This window comes from Erpetoichthys calabaricus, chromosome 2, assembly GCF_900747795.2.
Source record: "Erpetoichthys calabaricus chromosome 2, fErpCal1.3, whole genome shotgun sequence".
In the NCBI taxonomy this organism is placed as follows: Eukaryota; Metazoa; Chordata; class Cladistia; order Polypteriformes; family Polypteridae; genus Erpetoichthys; species Erpetoichthys calabaricus.
The window spans coordinates 335,978,551-335,999,716 of record NC_041395.2 but is presented as its reverse complement, the minus strand read 5'-3'; the positions used below and the strand labels follow the sequence as shown (position 1 = coordinate 335,999,716).

Below are 21,166 nucleotides of genomic sequence, written 5' to 3'. Positions count from 1 at the left end.
TTTAGAATAGTGGCACATCTCCAGTGTAGGTTTAATTTGTGCTGCCACTTTCTAATGGTAGAATTGTGCCCTTTGACATTGACAAAGACACGAACTATCTGTAGGTCTGGAGATGAAATTCTGAGGTTGGTGGATGTTTTTTTTTTTTTGAGCATCTTAGGTTCTGCTCTCCTTCTCTCTGATCTTGATGTGTAGCCTGGCAGTTGTTTGAATTCTGCTCCACTTCTGAACAGTAGAATACAGTAATCCCTCCTCCATCGCGGGGGTTGCGTTCCAGAGCCACCCGCGAAATAAGAAAATCCGCGAAGTAGAAACCATATGTTTATAAGGTTATTTTTATATTGTCATGCTTGGGTCACAGATTTGCGCAGAAACACAGGAGGTTGTAGAGAGACAGGAACGTTATTCAAACACTGCAAACAAACATTTGTCTCTTTTTCAAAAGTTTAAACTGTGCTCCATGACAAGACAGAGATGACAGTTCTGTCTCACAATTAAAAGAATGCAAACATATCTTCCTCTTCAAAGGAGCAAACAAATCAATAGGGCTGTTTGCTTTTAAGTATGCGAAGCACCGTGGCACAAAGCTGTTGAAGGCGGCAGCTCACACCCCCTCCGTCAGGAGCAGAGAGAGAGAGATAAAAAAAAAAATCAATACGTGCCCTTTGAGCTTTTAAGTATGCGAAGCACAGTGCAGCATACTTAAAAGCTGCACGCAGAAGGTAGCAACGTGAAGATAATCTTTCAGCATTTTTAGACGAGCGTCTGTATAGTCTAGGTGTGCGAACAGCTCCCCTGCTCACACCCCCTACATCAGGATCACAGATAGTCCGCGCAAGAGAGAGAGAAAGAAAAGTAAGCTGGGTAGTTTCTCAGCCATCTGCCAATAGCGTCCCTTGTATGAAATCAACTGGGCAAACCAACTGAGGAAGCATGTACCAGAAATTAAAAGACCTATTGTCCGCAGAAATCCGCGAAGCAGCAAAATATCCGCGATATATATTTAAATATGCTTACATATAAAATCCGCGATGGAGTGAAGCCGCGAAAGGCGAAGCGCGATATAGCGAGGGATTACTGTAGTTGAGTTTCCAGTTGTTTGGACATGGTTTTTAGATTCCTGCCTAGATGCTAAGGCATCTGTAACCTTCTTTCTAAAGGCTTCAGAGCTATTTTGATCTTGGCATGTTGATGGCGCACACTTCGCCAAAACGCAAACCAAGCTAAATGTCTTAAGGTTTAGATAAGACTGGTTCAAACAAGATTTGGATGATGATGATGATGTTGATGTAATGGTTTGCAACTGATTCCACTTTGAGGTACTTGAGGTAGTGACAAGTCTTGGGGTGGACTTTTTTCTACACACGTAAAATTTGCAAATACATTTATTTAAAATTATACATTGGACTTCAAAATGCAAATGTGGCGTAATTTTTCTTTATCGCCTTTCTCCATAGATGCCGTTTAAAGATCAAGTCTTGATGTCCACACATGTTAGCATTATATGAGTTTGTACATTTTCAAATGACCGTACGCCTTGAAATGGTTTTTTTTTTTTTTTTTCCACCCTTTATAGTTGAGAGGGTGGGCTTGTAGTGAGTACAGTTTTTCAATTGATTGACAATTTGGCAAAGTTGTGATCGCCCTACCATCGCAGATAAAAGTTCAAGAAAATGTTGCCAGAACTATTACAGAAAGTGACTAATCCAAAAAGAGCTAGTCTGTGCCTAAAGTGTCTGTTTCAAACGTTGGCCCTTGATGATCGATGATTTTCATCCTCTACTGACTGTTCACCAATTAAAACTCGTTAGAGGGTGCCCTTTCCATTTTGAGGATGTGAAAATGACTGCTTCCATTTCAAAGGTGTATTTCATGCTGTGTGCTGCGTCACTGATATAAATAAGTAATAAAAACATTTCCTGACATTTACTTTCACATTGTCAGTTTTCAATAAGTGTTATTTGCTCATTTTGTCTAGAATGTTCCTCCACAACACACCATTGCTGTTGAACTTTATTTCGTTTATAAAATGTTCCATTCCTTTTTACAATGTTTTCCTTTAAATTATTTTAATAGTGGTGTAGGCATTGTTTATCTAAATCTTGTGCCAAGAAAATAGCAAAGGACGTCAGTTTGAGCTGGTAAGTAAGTATAGCCCTGCAGTTTTAATGATCATAGTTGCAACTTAATTTTTTTTTTTTTTTTTTAATTTTTATTTTTGCCTGTCACAAAGTGATTCTTGCTACTCATTTTTCTTTATAGGCTTCATATCCTTTTAAACACTTGAATGTCCTGCTTGTGCCAGCTGTAACATAGAATCAATTAATATTGGGCAGTGCTTTGTTTGTTGCATGCTAGCATGAAGTTGTAGTTTTTTTAAATTTTTTTTTATGATACTTATTACATTTTAAAGCTGCAGTTGGCAAATGTATAACCTATCCCACCCTTTTTCTCTTCACAGGTCGTGCAGGAGCATTCCGTTCTAATAGAGAACTCTCCCACACGGCTACTTTGCAAGCAAATTAATTTGGACTTTTTCAAAGCTTATTGTTGAAATTCACTTTATGCCACTCCAGTCTTTTTTTTTTTTTTTTTTTTTTTTTTTTTTTTCCTGTCACCCAATAACTGTGAACATGACTGACCAGTGTGCTTTGCAGGAATTGTCCGCCTCTCAGAAAACGGTACCAGTGTGCATCCTTTTAAAAAAAAAAAAAAAAAAAAAAAAAACATTCTATTAGATGCCTGTATTGCTGTAAAACTCTGTTCTTGCATTTCTTTGTATTTTTCATTTCTTTGGAATCCATTTTATGGTTCGATTTTATTGTTCAACACTTGATGTGGAATAGAATGCCATTTATTTTGATTGGCTGTGGGGGAAACTTTTAAAAAGTTTTTAGTTTGTCATGTAGTAGCAAAAAAACCTGTCAAACTCGAGGTTTCCACGTCAATTACATAATTCAAATTTGGAAAAATTCACTGTATTCTACCTTTCTGTATAATGTGACAGAACATTTGTCTTTGTGGTTGAATGGTTTTATTATGTGAGGCTAGGCCAACTTAGTGGTCTTTCAACTGGACACTGGTTATGTACAGAAGTTTCATCCAAGTTCTTCCAGACAGCCTCCGGTACCTGGCTGCCTTTTTTTTTTTTTTTGTTTACAGCCCTGTGCTACCGAGGATCTTAACGTTTAATAAAGTTACTGTTTTAAATTAAGTGTTTCTTTGTGTAGAAGTGCATTCCTTTAAGCACCTTTTTGCTGTCTTGCATATACCAAGTTTGCTGTGTAACATACCCCAAAATTATTCGTGGACCATCCAGGCACCACAGAATAAATTTTCTCTAAACAAACCAAATACTATTTACCAGAGACTCTCTAAATCTACTGGTGTGAGTGCCATTAACTCTGTACAGAAGAGTGAGAAAAGCAAGTGTGTAATATGGTTGAGGTATTTAATAATGCTGTTTTACATTTCTATGGCTGCAAGTTGCGTATGTTCTGAACGGAAGGCAGCAACGTTTGAGCCGAGCGGGTCCTGTGCCAGGATGTGCCATTGAAAATCCACCTGTAGAAGTTCCTTAGAATAGATGAGGAAGTCAGAGTGCTGGCGAGTCCCTTTTAATAAGGTGAGGCTTCTGTCTGGCCGCTCTGCATTTAAGCCAAGATCATTGGTATGTTAGTCACTGTTCTCCTTCTGGAAGTTTCTCCCATCTCTGCACAGGTTCTCTGGAGCTCAGACAGCAAGATTATTGGGTACCTGGTCACCTTCCTAACCAAGGCCTTTTCTTTCTAATTCGTTTAGTCTGGTAGCTAGATCTAGTTAGAGCCATTGTTGTTCCAAACTTGTTCCATTTAACAATGACGGATGCCACTGTGCTCTTGTGAACCTTCATTGCTGCAGACATGGTTTTTGTAGTCTTTCCCAGATCTGTGCCTCAACGCAATGCTGTATCTTAAAGCCATGAGGTCAAAGCAATTGCCGGCAGAGCTTATTTGTGCTCCGCTGTGTCCAGTCAGTTGAGCTGAGTACAAGTGGACTCCATACATCAATGTGGTGAGCAACAGAATGGGGAGGCACCTGAGCTAACAAAGCAAAGGATCTAAATATGTGCGAGTGATATGTCAGGTTTTTATTTTTAATAGCAAAATATTCTAATGTCCTGTTTGAACATTAACCCCCCTAGTCCCCCTCCAAAGGGGGCGCGCTATGCTCCTGCCACTTCACGTCTCTGCGCGTCGATCGTTTAAAAGCTTGTACAGCAGCTGTCCTTTTGTCTCGCAGGACTTAAGTGTCCCCAAGAAAATCATATCGTCGCCTTTTCAAGCTTTATATATATACTAGCCATGTGCGCCCAACTACGTTGCACGTGTTAGTTATCTGTGAAGGGCTCCCTGTTTAAATGCGGCAGCCAGTCGTGAACTGGGCCCTTCGTTGCACAGCATTATGATTTTTTATAAGGGAAACAAAATTACAAAACAAAACCCTTGGACATTGATTCGATAGGAACGGCCTACTCGGAATCACTGTCCGAATAGTAATTATGTGGTGGTGGAGGAGCATTTCTGCTTCTCTCTGTTCACAGTCCGTCTCGTTTTCACGACGCTGTCGTTTCCTCTCACGATCTCTTCTCAACCTTTCTCCAATCTCGCAGGTTGCTTTGTGGCAATCCAAAGAGTAAGGAAGAACCAATGCTTCTTTCTTGAACTCCAAATACCGACTGATGGAAAATCGCAGAAGTGTCCGACTTATATACTCTGACTGCCGACTCCAAGAAGTGGGTGAACGTTCGATTTGGACGAAGTGCTGACAACGACGGTCGATAGAAACACAAAAAACCACAGTCTCGACAACAAAGCAGGTGTTGACGCCAGATCTAAACAGAGTGGTATCGACAATGTTTGTAAACAAAAGTAACAACCAAGGCAGTGTCGGGAACATGAATTCGTGGACAAACAAAGATCAAGATCCAAATGAAGATTATATATAAAGATATAGATATATATTAGAATATTTTGCTAATGTCCTGTTTTGCTTTGTCATTGTGGGGTTTTGAATTTTGCTTCGATGAAAGGAGGTCGATGAATTTTTAAACCATTTTAGCATAAAGCTGTAATATAATAAAATGAAAAAAGTGAAATGGGTCAAAACAGTTTCACAAGTCAAGTTGTGCTTTTTCACACCCATAACAACCCTAAAAATTCATGTGGGTATTCATTTTGTAACATGTAACAAGTTGGTCCGTCCCGTTTTATGAGGTGTCAAGTTGGTAGGTAACTTTGCTTCCTGGCTCAGACTGCAGTGGCAAATCGTCATAATCAGCGGTCAATACACAGCTTGAGTGAACCCTGCAACAATACTACACCTGACAGGTAGTCTATTACCATAAATAAGTATGCACACTGCAAATTAATTGTGATTTTTGTGGGGGGCACACTTGTGCCATCACCATTGTCCAGAAACCCACGGGTGCTTTGAGCTCTTAAATGAACTGTACAGGCAGTGGCTGTAAGTGGACGTTAATAAATGGGTTCAGCATTCATGTCTTTCAATTCTCAAGCCCAAGCACTGAAATGGGCAAATGTGTTCAGACGGGGAGGGCCTCCTGCTTGTTGTTTGGAAGACCAGGGCGAGTGCAGGTTTCTTTCCAGCCTTGTTAATTGTTGATGGCACATGCTGTACCTAATTGCCTTCATTTTAACTGACTCGTTTTTAAGATTTTGAAATCTAAACTGCTGCTTTTTTAACCAGATGCCAGTTAACTCAAAGTAGTGAGCTGCCTTGAGTCCAGAAATATTTGGAAGGTGCGCAGAAAAAAAAAATGGAAATGACTGCATCAGAGTAGACCTGCTGAAGCCAGATGTATAAAATTGTGTGTAGAAATACAGTGCCCTCGTAATGTGTACTAATATTAACCCCCTACCCCCCACCTCTTTGTCTCGATCCCCTGCTGCTCCACAGGTTAAAATTATAAATCCAACAATTCAGACATCATGATTAAAGTGCATATTGTAGATTTGAAGGGGATTTAGACATTTTGGTCACGGCATTAGAAATGACACTTGTTCTATGCAGTCCTCACCTTTTAAGTGCACCGTAATGTTTGGGATACTTTGGGGTCTCCGGTGTGTTTCATGGATTCATAGGACACCTCGGCTTGCTTCTACCCTTTAGATCCGTGTTTCCCAACCTCGGTCCTGGGGACCCCCTGTTGCTGCAGGTTTTTGTTCCCACCAGCTTCTGTTTTTAATTGGACTCCTGGATTAATTAAGTGATATTTCCCAAGTTCTGTGTTTTGGGAACAAATATAGAAATTAGAAAACTGGTTTAAAAAAAATACATGAACCACGCAGTTATATGGGAATGTATCTTTTCTTTTTAACAATATTTTCATCTTGATTTTCATTCTACTTTTCTAGGTGTAATTGTTTAATCCATTATTTACTAATTAGTGGGTTTGATGCTAAAGTACTTGCAGCCTTTGATTATTCAGTGTTTGTCAGCGTGTCTGTTGTGCTCATTTTTAATGGTCATTAATAAGATACAACGAAGGGGGGAAAACTTCAGAGAAAGGGCAAAATATAATGAACAAAAGAGTTAAGCATTTAAATCTATAGCAAAAGCAGAAATATTTCTAAAATGTCTGATACTGTAAATGTAAAAATTGTGCTGCTGTGCTTTTCTGAATGTAGAATAAAAAGAAAAATACCAGCTAATTTAAATGAGATTAGTGCTATCACTTGTCGCTGATTAGGAATCTGGTTGGGAGAAAAACCTGCAGTCACAGGGGCTCCCCAGGACCAAGGTTTGGAAACACTGCTTTAGAATCTGTAGCTGCCGTTGTTCAACATGAGGACAAGAGCTGTGCCATGAAAGTCAGAAGCCGTTGAGTCTGGGGGGGAAAAAAGAGTAAAACCTGAGGACCACCAAAATCAACCGTCTGGAATATCATGAAGAAAGAACACGCTGATGGGCTCAAAAAATCGCAAAGGGACTCGTAAGCCAAAGAGAACTCCAGTGCTGCTGACAGAAGAATCCTCACTGTGGTAAGGAAAAAGTGACAACGCCTGTACAACATCATTTATATAGCACATTTTCATACAAAAAATGTAGTTCAAAGTGCTTTATAAGAGGTCAGAAGCAGATGAGACGACTAACAGCAGAAGACTTCATGAACAGAAACTGAGACCAAACAAAGATGAAGACCACAAAAACAGGGTGGCCAGACTACAGTTTGTGAAAATGGACTTCAAAGTCATGGATTACAAGCGTGGGAAGGCCTGCAAATGAATATGAAAAATGTTGCATCAGTGTTACAATGTTCTCCGAAATGTACTATACAGGTTATAAAATGAGTTGTTCCAAATATCTGTTTTTTGTCAGTGCGGCTTTGATATCATGGACCAGAAGGTGCGTACTAATTCAGCGTGAGCAGGAACAAACTGATTAAAAAAAATAAATTAAATAATAAAATTCAAGTGATGGAGAGATACGAAGAAGACATTCATAAGTGTGTGTCAGCTTTTATCCCTCCAGATCTGAGAATTTCCAGTTCCATTCTCTCAAAACACCAGTCACATCTATAGTTAGTCCCAGTTTCAGATAAAAAGGAACCATGTCAGATCTGGGGGTGAGGGTTGGGTGTTGTATCGCGACTGAGAGAATAAAAGTGAAAAAAAACCTTTTACAAGTACTATAAATTTGCACCGGCTGTTACAGACACAACTCAAATGTATTTTTTTATTGTATAATAATAAGAGCAGCTCACTACTCAAAATGGTCAATTTGCCAGGGAGCCGGTTTCGAACTTGTGACTTCTGGATTATAAATCAGCAGATTTTACCACTGCCCTACAGAAGCTGTCATATTATACTTGCACCTTTTGTGAAAGTGTTTATTTGATATTTGGCCATCAGCCTTCACACATTATACAGTTCATGTCTACATTATTTATTACTAAAACATGAAAATGTTGGTTTTAATGATGTTTACACAGATTGTTGTAGACACAAAACAAACATCAAATTATTTCCCCTTACAATTCTAGGTAGCTCACCCCCAGTTCATCAATCAAGGCAGGAACTGGGAGAACTTCCTGCCCATTCGGTGGTATAGCAGGCTGCTTGGGCTTATCGACACATTTAGAAGACAAAAGATGCCGACAGAGAGGTGCGAAGGGATTTGAGGTGGGCCGAATTTACGAGTTTTGTCATAGACTCTGGTAATTCTAGTGTTTTTAATCTTCTTTTGCTTAAAGTGTAAAGGCTCCACTTTTTTTTTTTTTTTTTTAATCTTTCTTCCTATCTCATCCCCTGTACCCCTGGAATCAGCTTAGTTGCTCTGCTCTGTCCTTTTTGTAGCCTGGAGACTAAAACTGCACACAGGACTCCAGATGAGGCCTCACCAGTCTGTTATAAAGGTTGAGCAGAACCTCCTGTGACGTGTGCTCTGCACATCATGCTATAACTTTTAAGTTGTAGAAGTGAAGGATTTTACCACCTGCATTAAAGGAGCACAGTTCTGTCCCTGTCTAATCTGCTTAATCCAGATCGGGGTTGGTGGTGGGTGCTGGAGCTTAGCGTAGGTACCGTTGGGTGAGGAGAACAATCTAAGAGTCTTCTGCCCAGCCCTTTCTTCTCTCGTTTACTTTGTGTTCCAAGAACTGTCCAACCCGTCATCATTGTGGACCTCTAAACGCTTGTAGGAGTGCCCCACTCCCTGAATAGTGGCTGGGTACAGAGGCTGTTTTGGTCAGTCAACAGTTCTATCCAATCAGTTCTACCACATTAACAACTCGCTCTGCCTTGGGGATTGTTGGAGGTGACAGCGGAAAAATGGATTAAGATCTTTGGACTGGGGATATGTAATGTTATCAAACCTTGCTGCAGCCTTCTCTCTATCTTACAGTCCTTTTGGCCAAGTTTGTCTTCCTTCATCCTTTTCAGTTGCCGCTGCCCTTGTCATGTTACCCAGAAGTTTAACCCACTCTTGTCTCTGCCATGGCTCCCACAGTTGGACAAACTTCCTCCTTTCCCTCAGGTTGAGTCTGATCTTTAAAACAAAGTTGTAGTCCTAGGACTACACGGCTAGTTCTTATTTGCAATATATAATATACACTCACTGGCCACTTTTTTACTCATTTGGTACTTTGGCTGTGTCTCCCTGGAAAATTCTTGGGTACCGCTGGTTTGACTTTTTGTCACTCATGGAGTCCCGAATGAGGCACATTACCTGCATTGGGAGGGAGTGTCAGTTACGGCACTACGGCCATATGGTGCTTCCCCCCGAAGGGTGATCTGGCTCATAAGATCCTCATTGTTGAGGACCCAAGTGCATGGACCAGGCCAAGGGGTCATCCATGTAACCCCTGGCTGCGACAGATACAGGGTCATTTCTGGAGTTTGGGATTGGACTGCGTGTTTGAAGGGGGGGGCGGGCGTGTGTGCAACCAGCAGCCAGAGTTGTTTCGTTGTGTAGTGGGTGCGGCAACACACTGTACCAGTGCATACTCCCCAACTTGACTTGACTGGCCACTTTATTGGATATGCCTGTTGAGCTGCTTGTTAACACAAATATCAAATTAGCCAATCACAGGGCTGGAATTCTACATTTCAGAAACTGTTCATCGACTGGGACTTTCACACACAACCATCTCTAGGGTTTACATAGAATGGTCCAAAATAAATGGAAAATATCCAATGAGTGGCAATTCCATCCATTTTCCAATCTGCTGAATCCGAACACAGGGTCACAGGGTCTGCTGGAGCCAATCCCAGCCAACACAGGGCACAAGGCAGGAACCAATCCCGGGCAGGGTACCAACCCACCGCAGGACACACACACACACACTAGGGCCAATTTAGAATTGCCAATCCACCTAACCAGCATGTCTTTGGACTGTGGGAGGAAACCCATGCAGACATGGGGAGAACATGCAAACTCCACACAGGGAGGATGAGTGGCAATTCCTTGGGCCAAATTGTCTTAGCGATGGCACAGGTCAGAGGAGAATGGCCAGTCTGGTTCGAGCTGATCGAAAGGCAACAGGAACGCAACCACTCATTGCCTCCAAGGTATCCAGAAGAACATCTCTGAACACACAACACTTCAACCCTGGAAGCGGGTGGGTTACAGCAGCAGGAGACCACACTGGGTGCCACGCCTGTCAACTAAGAACCGGCAACTAAGGCCACAGTTCATATAGCTCACCAAAATAGGACAATAGAAGATGGGAAAAACAGGGCCGGGTCTGATGAGTCTCAATTTCTGTTGTGATATTGAGAGGATAGGGTCGCAATTTGGTGTTGACGTGAAAGCATGGATCTGTCCTGCCTTGTATCAACAGTTCAGGGTGCTGGTGTAATGTGAAATTTTCTTTGCACAATTTGGACCCCTTAGTAGCAATTGAGCATTGTTTCAATGCCACAGCCTACCTGACTATTGTTGCTGACCATGACCATCCCTTTATGACCACCATCTTTTGATGGCTCCTTCCAGCAGGATAACCCATCCTGTCACAAAGCTCAGATCATCTCAAACTGGTTTCTTAAACATGACGAACGAGTTCACTGCACTCCAATGGCCTCCACAGTCACCAAATCTCAATCCAGTTGAGCACCTTTGGGATGTGGTGGAATGGGAGATTTGCATGATGGATGTGCAGCTGACAAATCTGCAGCAACTGCGTGATGCTATCATGTCAATATGGACCAACATGCCTGAGGGATGTTACTAGCACCTTGTTGAATCTATGCCACGAACAATGACAGCAGTTATAAAGGCAAAAGGGGGTTCAACCGGGTACTAACCAGGTGTGTACCTAATAAAGTGGTCGGTGCGTGTATGATGTCTGTACAAGTATTATAAATTATTGCATATCCTGTTTAACACTGGCTTGCATTTCATTTTGGCACGAACATTCGTGTTTTGAACCTCCCCTCTCAGAAGCTCGACTTTATGAGGCCTCGTATACCTTTTACTAGAATGAAGAAAAGAATTAAAGGGCGAGCGGATCCGGATTTCTGCTAAAGCGACGGGATCCGCGACCCGCCCGGTGGTTGGGAAATACGACCTTATGACAAGCCAGGCTTGGTTCTCCCTGAAAAGGATTCGAAAATCATGAAGATGAAGTTGGCTACCGGATTTTTCGTTCCACCTTAAAATCTATTATATTACGCATGTTAAGACCTCAGAATCTAAGGTGGAACGGAAGATAATTTTTTCCCCTTTAATTCACAAATCATCTTCATCTTTCGGCTGCTCCCGTTAAGGGTTGCCACAGCGGATCATCCAAAATTATTCACAAATATATGAGTACAAATACAATAATGAAAATTTAACTTAGACTGCGAATACATAGACCTTATACATTAAAAAATACATTATTCAAATTTAAATAAATAGATCATTACCAATTATTTTAGCACAATACTTTTTAGCAGATTTAACGTTTACCGGCCTTTTCATTCTTTTTATAGAAATAAAGAGGGATTCCACATCATGAGAGAAAAATCTAAAGTTTGATTTTGAGTTTATGGCTCTGGCTTTATGACTACCATATCTCCCCATGAGATACATTCATTTTAAGGTGTTAACAAAATCAATCTCACGGCTTTGAGTATCCAAAAATTTAATCCTAATCAAGTAGCCAACTTCAGCCTCGTTCGAAAATCCCCCATTGGCGAAAGAAAGCAAACTGACCCATTCACTGGCTGCCGTTTAGTGCGCACGTGACAAACGTCTCCAATCATCGTTGTTCATTTCTTCGCGGTCCTGTTTCCTAACGTGTGATTGCCAGAAAAATGCCTTTAAAAATTTATGCCAGAGAAGTTAAATAACTATCAGTGAACATGCAGATTATACAATTTCGCGGTGTGGTAATATGCGAGCTTTAAAACTTTCTATCGCTGGGTTCAGGCTTTACCGAAGACACCCTGCAAAGCGACGGGGTCCTTGATGTTCCACAGCGCCATGTGAGTTGAACTGGGAAGGTGTAGCGAGGACGGGCGATTATTGGAACTTTCTTCGTTTTTCCTGCCTTATGAAACATTTCCATTAGGTTAGTGATGTTCATCTCTTAGTCTCCATTCTGTCTTGTGGAAAATGTGTTTTTTTATGTGTTTTTGTTTAATGTGTTTGCTGTGATAGTTTTTGGGGAGGGTTATTCTTTAATACGTTGAACTGTTTATTTTGGTATCCCCATACCGTAATATAACATCCATCTTCTAAACCCGTTTAATCCCGAGAATGATCGCAAGGCCCTGGAGCTTATCGTAGCAGTCGTCGGGTACAAGATAGGGACAATCCCTAGCCAGTCCATCACTTGGTGAACACAAACACACACCCACTGGGGCAAGTTTAGTGTCGCCAGTCCACCTAAACGGCATGTCTTTGGAGTGTGGGAGGAAACTGAAGCACCCGCATGCAAACTCCAGGCAGGGAGGACCCGGGACGTGAACCCTGATCTCCTTACAGCAAAGCAGTAGAACTGCCCTTGCGCCACCGTGCTGTTACTGCTGTTTTGTAACGAAATTAATTAGATCAGCTGACTCCATAACCGTCTGGTAGAACATCTGCAGCATCTTATTGCAGATGTTGAAGGAGGGCAGCCTTCTAAGGAAGTATATTCGGCTCTGTCCTCTCTTGCACAGAGCATCAGTATTGGCAGTCCAGTCCAATTTATCATCCAGCTGCACTCCCAGATATTTATAGGTCTGCGCCCTCTGCACACAGTCACCTCTGATGATCACGGGGTCCATGAGGGGCCTGGGCCTCCTAAAATCCACCACCAGCTCCTTGGTTTTGCTGGTGTTCAAGTGTAGGTGGTTTGAGTCACACCATTTAACAAAGTCCTTGATGAGGTCCCTATACTCCTCCTCCTGCCCACTCCTGATGCAGCCCATGATAGCAGTGTCATCAGTGAACTTTTGCACGTGGCAGGACTCCGAGTTGTATTGGAAGTCCGATGTATATAGGCTGAACAGGACCGGAGAAAGTACAGTCCCCTGCGGCGCTCCTGTGTTGCTGACAACAATGTCAGACGTGCAGTTCCCAAGACGCACATACTGAGGTCTGTCTGTAAGATAGTCCACGATCCATGCCACCAGGTATGAATCTACTCCCATCTCTGTCAGCTTGACCCTCAGGAGCAGAGGTTGGATTGTGTTGAAGGTGCTAGAGAAGTCTAGAAACATAATTCCTACTAGGGAATCCATTCCCGGGAATTTGGGAATCCCGGGCTCCTGGGCATGACACAGTGCACGGGCATCTCACATGTTTTAGAACGACCAACACTTATTTTTAATAAAACTACTGTAATATGTTGACATACAGTGCATCCGGTTAAGTATTAACAGCACATCACTTTTTCCACATTTTGCTATGTTACAGCCTTACTCCAAAATGGATTAAATTCATTTTTTCCCTCAGAGTTCTACACACAACACCCCATAATGACAACGTGAAAAAAGATAACTTGAGGTTTTTGCAAATTTATTAAAAATAAAACAACTGAGAAATCCCATGTCCATAAGTATTCACAGCCTTTGCTCAATACTTTGTCGATGCACCTTTGGCAGCAATTACAGCCTCAAGTCTTTTTGAATATGATGCCACAAGCTTGGCACACCTATCCTTGGCCAGTTTGGCCCATTCCTCTTTGCAGCACCTCTCAAGCTCCATCAGGTTGGATGGGAAGCGTTGGTGCACAGCCATTTTAAGATCTCTCCAGAGATGTTCAATCGGATTCAAGTCTGGGCTCTGGCTGGGCCACTCAAGGACATTGACAGAGTTGTCCTGAAGCCACTCCTTTGATATCTTGGCTGTGTGCTTAGGGTCGTTGTCCTGCTGAAAGATGAACAGTCGCCCCAGTCTGAGGTCAAGAGCGCTCTGGAGCAGGTTTTCATCCAGGATGTCTCTGTACATTGCTGCAGTCATCTTTCCCTTTATCCTGACTAGTCTCCCAGTCCCTGCCACTGAAAAACATCCCCACAGCATGATGCTGCCACCACCATGCTTCACTGTAGGGATGGTAATGGCCTGGTGATGAGCGGTGCCAGGTTTCCTCCAAACGTGACGCCTGGCATTCACACCAAATCTTTGTCTCATCAGACCAGAGAATTTTCTTTCTCATGGTCTGAGAGTCCTTCAGGTGCCTTTTGGCAAACTCCAGGTGGGCTGCCATGTGCCTTTTACTAAGGAGTGGCTTCCGTCTGGCCACTCTACCATACAGGCCTGATTGGTGGATTGCTGCAGAGATGGTTGTCCTTCTGGAAGGTTCTCCTCTCTCCACAGAGGACCTCTGGAGCACCTCCCTGACTAAGGCCCTTCTCCCCCGATTGCTCAGTTTAGATGGCCGGCCAGCTCTAGGAAGAGTCCTGGTGGTTTCGAACTTCTTCCACTTATGGATGATGGAGGCCACTGTGCTCATTGGGACCTTCAAAGCAGCAGAAAGTTTTCTGTAACCTTCCCCAGATTTGTGCCTCGAGACAATCCTGTCTCAGAGGTCTACGGACAATTCCTTTGACTTCATGCTTGGTTTGTTCTCTGACATGAACTGTCAACTGTGGGACCTTATATAGACAGGTGTGTGCCTTTCCAAATCATGTCCAGTCAACTGAATTTACCACAGGTGGACTCCAATGAAGCTGCAGAAACATCTCAAGGATGATCAGGGGAAACAGGATGAACCTGAGCTCAATTTCAACGACAAAGGCTATGAATACTTATGCACATGTGCTTTCTCAATTTTTTTATTTTTAATAAATTTGCAAAAACCTCAAGTCAAGTTTTTTCACGTTGTCATTATGGGGTGTTGTGTGTAGAATTCTGAGGAAAAAAAATGAATTTAATCCATTTTGGAATAAGGCTGTAACATAACAAAATGTGGAAATAGTGATGCGCTGTGAATACTTTCCGGATGCACTGTAAATAAAAGACTAACCTTATCTACAAGCAGTTCATGCTGTCATATAAGTTCATGTATCTTTAGTTGCAGTAATAAGAGCGTAGAAAGCACAACATCCTCACAGGTGGCGCAGAGGTAGTGCTGCTGCTTTGCAGTAAGGAGACTGTGGAAGATTGTGAGTTCGCTTCCTGATTCCTCCCTGTGTGGATAGCGCTTTGAGTACTAAGAAAAGTGCTATATAAATGTAATTTATTATTATTATTTAACGTGTCCAGAGTGCAGTCATCCAGGCAAGAACGCACCTTTGTGCAGAAGTATGCCAGCCACTAAGAAAGCACGCTCTGCCTCCCCTGAAGTAGGCGGCACAATCATCAGATACTGATACACTTGTTCTAAATAACGCCCGCGCTTGCTGTTGCTCAGAAACACCACCATTTCAGCTTTTACTGATGCATTGTTTCTTGTCGTCATTCTGTGATGGCAAGTTTTTTGGCACAGATAATGCGGATGCAACAGACTGACGCATTGCAATTTCAAGTTGCTGTTCAAATCTGTTGTCTGATGCAATGCAAGCTGCAGCAATGGCGCCACCTTAAATATTTTCAACTATAACTCTGTTATTTCTTGATCGATTTTTACACGCTATATATGCGAGCTTGGCCGTTCCCGTTTTCCCAGAAATTACAGCAGTTTCATTCCTGGGAATGAAAAATGTCCGGGAATCCCGGGCTCCCGAATGGATTCCTTAATTCTTACAGCACCACTGCCTCTGTCTAAGTGAGAGAGGGATCGGTGTAGCATGTAGATGATGGCATCCTCCGCTCCCACCTTCACCTGGTATGCGAACTGTAGAGGGTTGAGGGCGTGACGGACCTGTGGCCTCAGGTGGTGAAGCAGCAGCTACTCCATGGTCTTCATCACATGTGGCGTCAGAGCAACAGGCCTGAAGTCATTCAGCTCACCAGGACGTGATACCTTTGGGACTGGGGTGATGCAAGATGATTTCCAAAGCCTTGGGACTCTCCCCTGTTTCAGGCTCAGGTTGAAGATGCGCTGTAGAGGACTCCCCAGCTCCAACGCACAGACCTTCAGCAGTCGTGGCGATACTCCATCTGGACCCGCTGCTTTGCTGGCATGAAGTCTCCTCAGCTCTCTGCTTACCTGGGCTGCTGTAATTGTGGATTGGGGTAAACTCATCTATGTTGGTATCAGCAGAAGGATGGGTTGAGGGTGCAGTACTCCGAGGTGAGAGTGGGTTAGGGTGGTCAAACCTGTTAAAAAAGTTGTTCATCTTGTTTGCTCTTCCCACATCTCTCTCGATGGTGGCACCCCGATTCGAGCTGCAGCCAGTGATGATCTTCATCCCATCCCACGCTTCCTTGATGCTGTTATTCTACAACTTCTGCTCATTTTAGTATATAATGCTATATACTGTATACCCTGCCATTCTTTCTTAAACTCTGTGAAGTGCCTTGAGCATGGGAAAGGCGCTATATAAATAAAATGTATTATTATTTATTTAATTTTGTTTCAGAAATGTAACATAGTATACAGTCGAGCAGCTAAAACTTGCAGAATGTGTACAACAGTCAGTAATTCTCCAACCCGCTATATCCTAACACAGGGTCATGGGGGTCTGCTGGAGCCAATCCCAGCCAGCACAGGGCACACACACCCACACACCAAGCACACACCAGGGACAATTTATGATCGCCAGTGCTCCTAACCTGCATGTCTTTAGACTGTGGGAGGAAACCCACGCAGACACGGGGAGAACAATGCAAACTCCACGCAGGGAGTACCTGAGAAGTGAACCCAGAAATAACTTCAAAAACATTATTATTGAGAAGGAAAAAACTCCAGAATATTAAAAAATACACAAATTCATCCCCATCTGAGCTACTGCCGTACAAATAACGTGGTGTCTGTTGAAGGCCTCATCACATGGAGTGGCATCCCCTTCCAAGCTAACAGAAGCCTCAAGCTGGTAGGACATCGTAATATAAATTGTATCTGAATTGGTCTTATTTGGAGCCACTCTGCTCACAAAGCAGATCACAAAATCAGTTATGCACCCATTGTCAGAGCTACAAATTCAGAGGTTGAGTTTTTCTCCCACATTCCTGAAGGCATGCAGGTTATGTTAGTGTGTCTTGCTTTACCGTCCGGTGTTGGACTGTCAGGGTCTATTCTTGCCTTGTGCCTGATGCTGCTGGGACTGGCAGCGGCTCCCCGTAAGCCTTAATAATTCAGAATGTGCGATTCAGGACTGTGCGAGTGCCCTGTAGCCCTCAATGGGCCGAGTTCGGTAAGTTATTGGCTCAGGTGACATCCCCAAATTGAACACATTCAGTCTTTCCTCAGCGCTCATACCATGCATTCAAAATTAACTCTAGTAAATCACCTTGAAATGGTAAACAGACTTTTGCCGATGTGTTCTCACATGTTTCTTGATACGGCTTAATGCTTGCTACAACATGATGTAAAATCGAGAAGCAATTCAGTGTTAAGTAACAACTTGTGTCTCTAGGAGTTCCTTAATTTTTTTTTAAATTTCTCCCAACAGCTCCTTGCAACCAGCAAAATGCTCAGAAAGAAGATTGATAATCGTATCAGAGTGCTGATAGAAAATGGAGTGGCACAGCACCACCGAAATATGTTTGTGGTCGTCGGAGATCATGGAAGGGATCAGGTAAAAATTCAGAGCATACGTTTCTGCAGTAATTGGTGAGTGGAGTTACAGTGATGACAGGTTGAAAAAGCACATGCTGCTCTGAGGGTCTTTATAACATGAAGTGTGCCTCATTTATCTAAAATAGGTTTGCGCTCTATACTGTTACTGAAAATGCACTGAAAAATCAATTTTGAAAATGGAATGGCACCAGCATTACATTAATTTTGGTACTTAAAGCAAATTTCAAATTTCAGGCACCTCTTATTCTCTCTTTTATAAGCACAATTGTAACTCTAAGCAGAACCAAAAACCCACTGTTCTATTTTTAGTACTTGTATTACATCTTCGTTGAATCACCAATGGGGGGATACCCTCCACACCCCCTTCAAACCTAGATATCCACTTTAATAAAAGGACAAGTGTCTGTTTATCTGCATGTCTGTCCAGTCACTAGGTCTCGGTTGTGTGCCATTTAGAACGGGATTCATAAAGGCTGTGTTAATGTGTGTGATACTTCATCTATTGAAATGAAAAGGTCAAGGCCGACATTCCTATCCCAGAGGGAAATTTGTTTTTAGCAGGATAGTACAAAAACAGAAGACATTGTTACAGATATCCATTAGATAAATGAAAATTTAACATTTGACAATCAGTGTTACTGAATAAACACACACTCAAGATCCTATATATATATATATATATATATACAGTGGTGTGAAAAACTATTTGCCCCCTTCCTGATTTCTTATTCTTTTGCATGTTTGTCACACAAAATGTTTCTGATCATCAAACACATTTAACCATTAGTCAAATATAACACAAGTAAACACAAAATGCAGTTTGTAAATGGTGGTTTGTATTATTTAGGGAGAAAAAAAAATCCAAACCTACATGGCCCTGTGTGAAAAAGTAATTGCCCCCTGAACCTAATAACTGGTTGGGCCACCCTTAGCAGCAATAACTGCAATCAAGCGTTTACGATAACTTGCAATGAGTCTTTTACAGCGCTCTGGAGGAATTTTAGCCCACTTATCTTTGCAAAATTGTTGTAATTCAGCTTTATTTGAGGGTTTTCTAGCATGAACCGCCTTTTTAAGGTCATGCCATAGCATCTCAATTGGATTCATGTCAGGACTTTGACTAGGCCACTCCAAAGTCTTCATTTTGTTTTTCTTCAGCCATTCAGAGGTGGATTTGCTGGTGTGTTTTGGGTCATTGTCCTGTTGCAGCACCCAAGATCGCTTCAGCTTGAGTTGACGAACAGATGGCCGGACATTCTCCTTCAGGATTTTTTGGTAGACAGTAGAATTCATGGTTCCATCTATCACAGCAAGCCTTCCAGGTCCTGAAGCAGCAAAACAACCCCAGACCATCACACTACCACCACCATATTTTACTGTTGGTATGATGTTCTTTTTCTGAAATGCTGTGTTCCTTTTCCGCCAGATGTAACGGGACATTTGCCTTCCAAAAAGTTCAACTTTTGACTCATCAGTCCACAAGGTATTTTCCCAAAAGTCTTGGCAATCATTGAGATGTTTCTTAGCAAAATTGAGACGAGCCCTAATGTTCTTTTTGCTTAACAGTGGTTTGCGTCTTGGAAATCTGCCATGCAGGCCGTTTTTGCCCAGTGTCTTTCTTATGGTGGAGTCGTGAACACTGACCTTAATTGAGGCAAGTGAGGCCTGCAGTTCTTTAGACGTTGTCCTGGGGTCTTTTGTGACCTCTCGGATGAGTCGTCACTGCGCTCTTGGGGTAATTTTGGTCGGCCGGCCACTCCTGGGAAGGTTCACCACTGTTCCATGTTTTTGCCATTTGTGGATAATGGCTCTCACTGTGGTTCGCTGGAGTCCCAAAGCTTTAGAAATGGCTTTATAACCTTTACCAGACTGATAGATCTCAATTACTTCTGTTCTCATTTGTTCCTGAATTTCTTTGGATCTTGGCATGATGTCTAGCTTTTGAGGTGCTTTTGGTCTACTTCTCTGTGTCAGGCAGCTCCTATTTAAGTGATTTCTTGATTGAAACAGGTGTGGCAGTAATCAGGCCTGGGGGTGGCTACGGAAATTGAACTCAGGTGTGATACACCACAGTTAGGTTATTTTTTAACAAGGGGGCAATTACTTTTTCACACAGGGCCATGTAGGTTTGGATTTTTTTTCTCCCTAAATAATAAAAACCATCATTTAAAAACTGCATTTTGTGTTTACTTGTGTTATATTTGACTAATGGTTAAATGTGTTTGATGATCAGAAACATTTTGTGTGACAAACATGCAAAAGAATAAGAAATCAGGAAGGGGGCAAATAGTTTTTCACACCACTGTATATATATATATATACTAGCCATGTGCGCCCAACTACGTTGCACGTGTTAAGTTCGTCACACAGCATTATGATTTTTTATAAGGGAAACAAAATTACAAAAGAAAACCCTTAGACATTGATTCGATAGGAACGGCCTACTCGGAATCACTGTCCGAATAGTAATTATGTGGTGGTGTAGGAGCATTTCTGCTTCTCTCTGTTCACAGTCCGTCTCGTTTTCATGATGCTGTCGTTTCCTCTCACAATCTCTTCTCAACCTTTCAACAATCTCGCAGGTTGCTTTGTGGCAATCCAAAGAGTAAGGCAATATACACGGAGCAATGGTTATAAAAGGGGGACACATAGGTATCCAGGCTCTTTAAAGCATAAATAGGGATCACTTCACTGACATGTGAGCAAGCCACGGTACAACTGTGAGACGCGCAGCACTCGCCGGCTACAACATAACAATAATAATTTCCGGAACGTGCTGTTACGTTGTCATTCATTTTACCCACTGTCTTTCTTTCAGTCATATGTTACGTAGGCACGTACCCTTTATCTTCAGAAATCTCATTCTCTAACCAGGCCTCAGGAGCTAACCAGCGTAACACTGTCCACCACCCCTTTCGTTATTCCGGCACATTGTTGACATCCGTGAGTAACAACAATGTATTAAACTGGAAGGTGGTCTACGCATGTGTGGAATTCGCGGACAATCAAAGATCAAGATCCAAATGAAGATTATATATAAAGATTACTTAATTTAAAGCACAACAATTTGTTTAGTTTGAATGTCTGTGTTTTGAGGTGTGACTGGAGTACAGTAATCCCTCCTCCATCGCGGGGGTTGTGTTCCAGAGCCACCCGCGAAATAGGAAAATCCGCGAAGTAGAAACCATATGTTTATATGGTTATTTTTAGAATGTCATGCTTGGGTCACAGATTTGCGCAGAAACACAGGAGGTTGTAGAGTGACAGGAACGTTATTCAAACACTGCAAACAAACATTTGTCTCTTTTTCAAAAGTTTAAACTGTGCTCCATGACAAGACAGAGATGACAGTTCTGTCTCACAATTAAAAGAATGCAAACATATCTTCCTTTTCAAAGGAGTGCAAAGCAAGCAGTCAAAAAAAAAATCAATAGGGCTTTTAAGTATGCGAAGCACCGCCGGTACAAAGCTGTTGAAGGCGGCAGCTCACACCCCCTCTGTCAGGAGCAGGAAGAGACAGAGAGAGAGCCACAGAAAAACAAAGTCAAAAATCAATACGTGCCCTTTGAG

The 21,166-nt window shown here is 42.3% G+C and overlaps 2 protein-coding genes across 4 annotated transcripts in view; both read left to right on the top strand.

Annotated features, from left to right (window-relative positions):
- The window catches only part of LOC114647350 (caprin-1-like), an 84,476-nt gene extending 81,262 nt beyond the window's left edge, over window positions 1-3,214 (top strand). For all 3 annotated transcript variants that reach the window (XM_028796051.2, XM_051923463.1, XM_051923462.1), the window contains one exon: window positions 2,462-3,214. In XM_028796051.2, coding sequence (XP_028651884.1) covers window positions 2,462-2,526 — 65 coding nt within the window. In that variant the 3' untranslated portion in view covers window positions 2,527-3,214. The remainder of the gene's footprint in view (window positions 1-2,461) is intronic.
- An 8,716-nt stretch (window positions 3,215-11,930) lies between these two features.
- nat10 (N-acetyltransferase 10) overlaps window positions 11,931-21,166 on the top strand; it is a 124,811-nt gene continuing 115,575 nt past the window's right edge. The window contains exons 1-2 of the mRNA XM_028796050.2: window positions 11,931-12,055; window positions 17,469-17,594. Coding sequence (XP_028651883.1) covers window positions 17,487-17,594 — 108 coding nt within the window. The 5' untranslated portion in view covers window positions 11,931-12,055; window positions 17,469-17,486. The remainder of the gene's footprint in view (window positions 12,056-17,468; window positions 17,595-21,166) is intronic.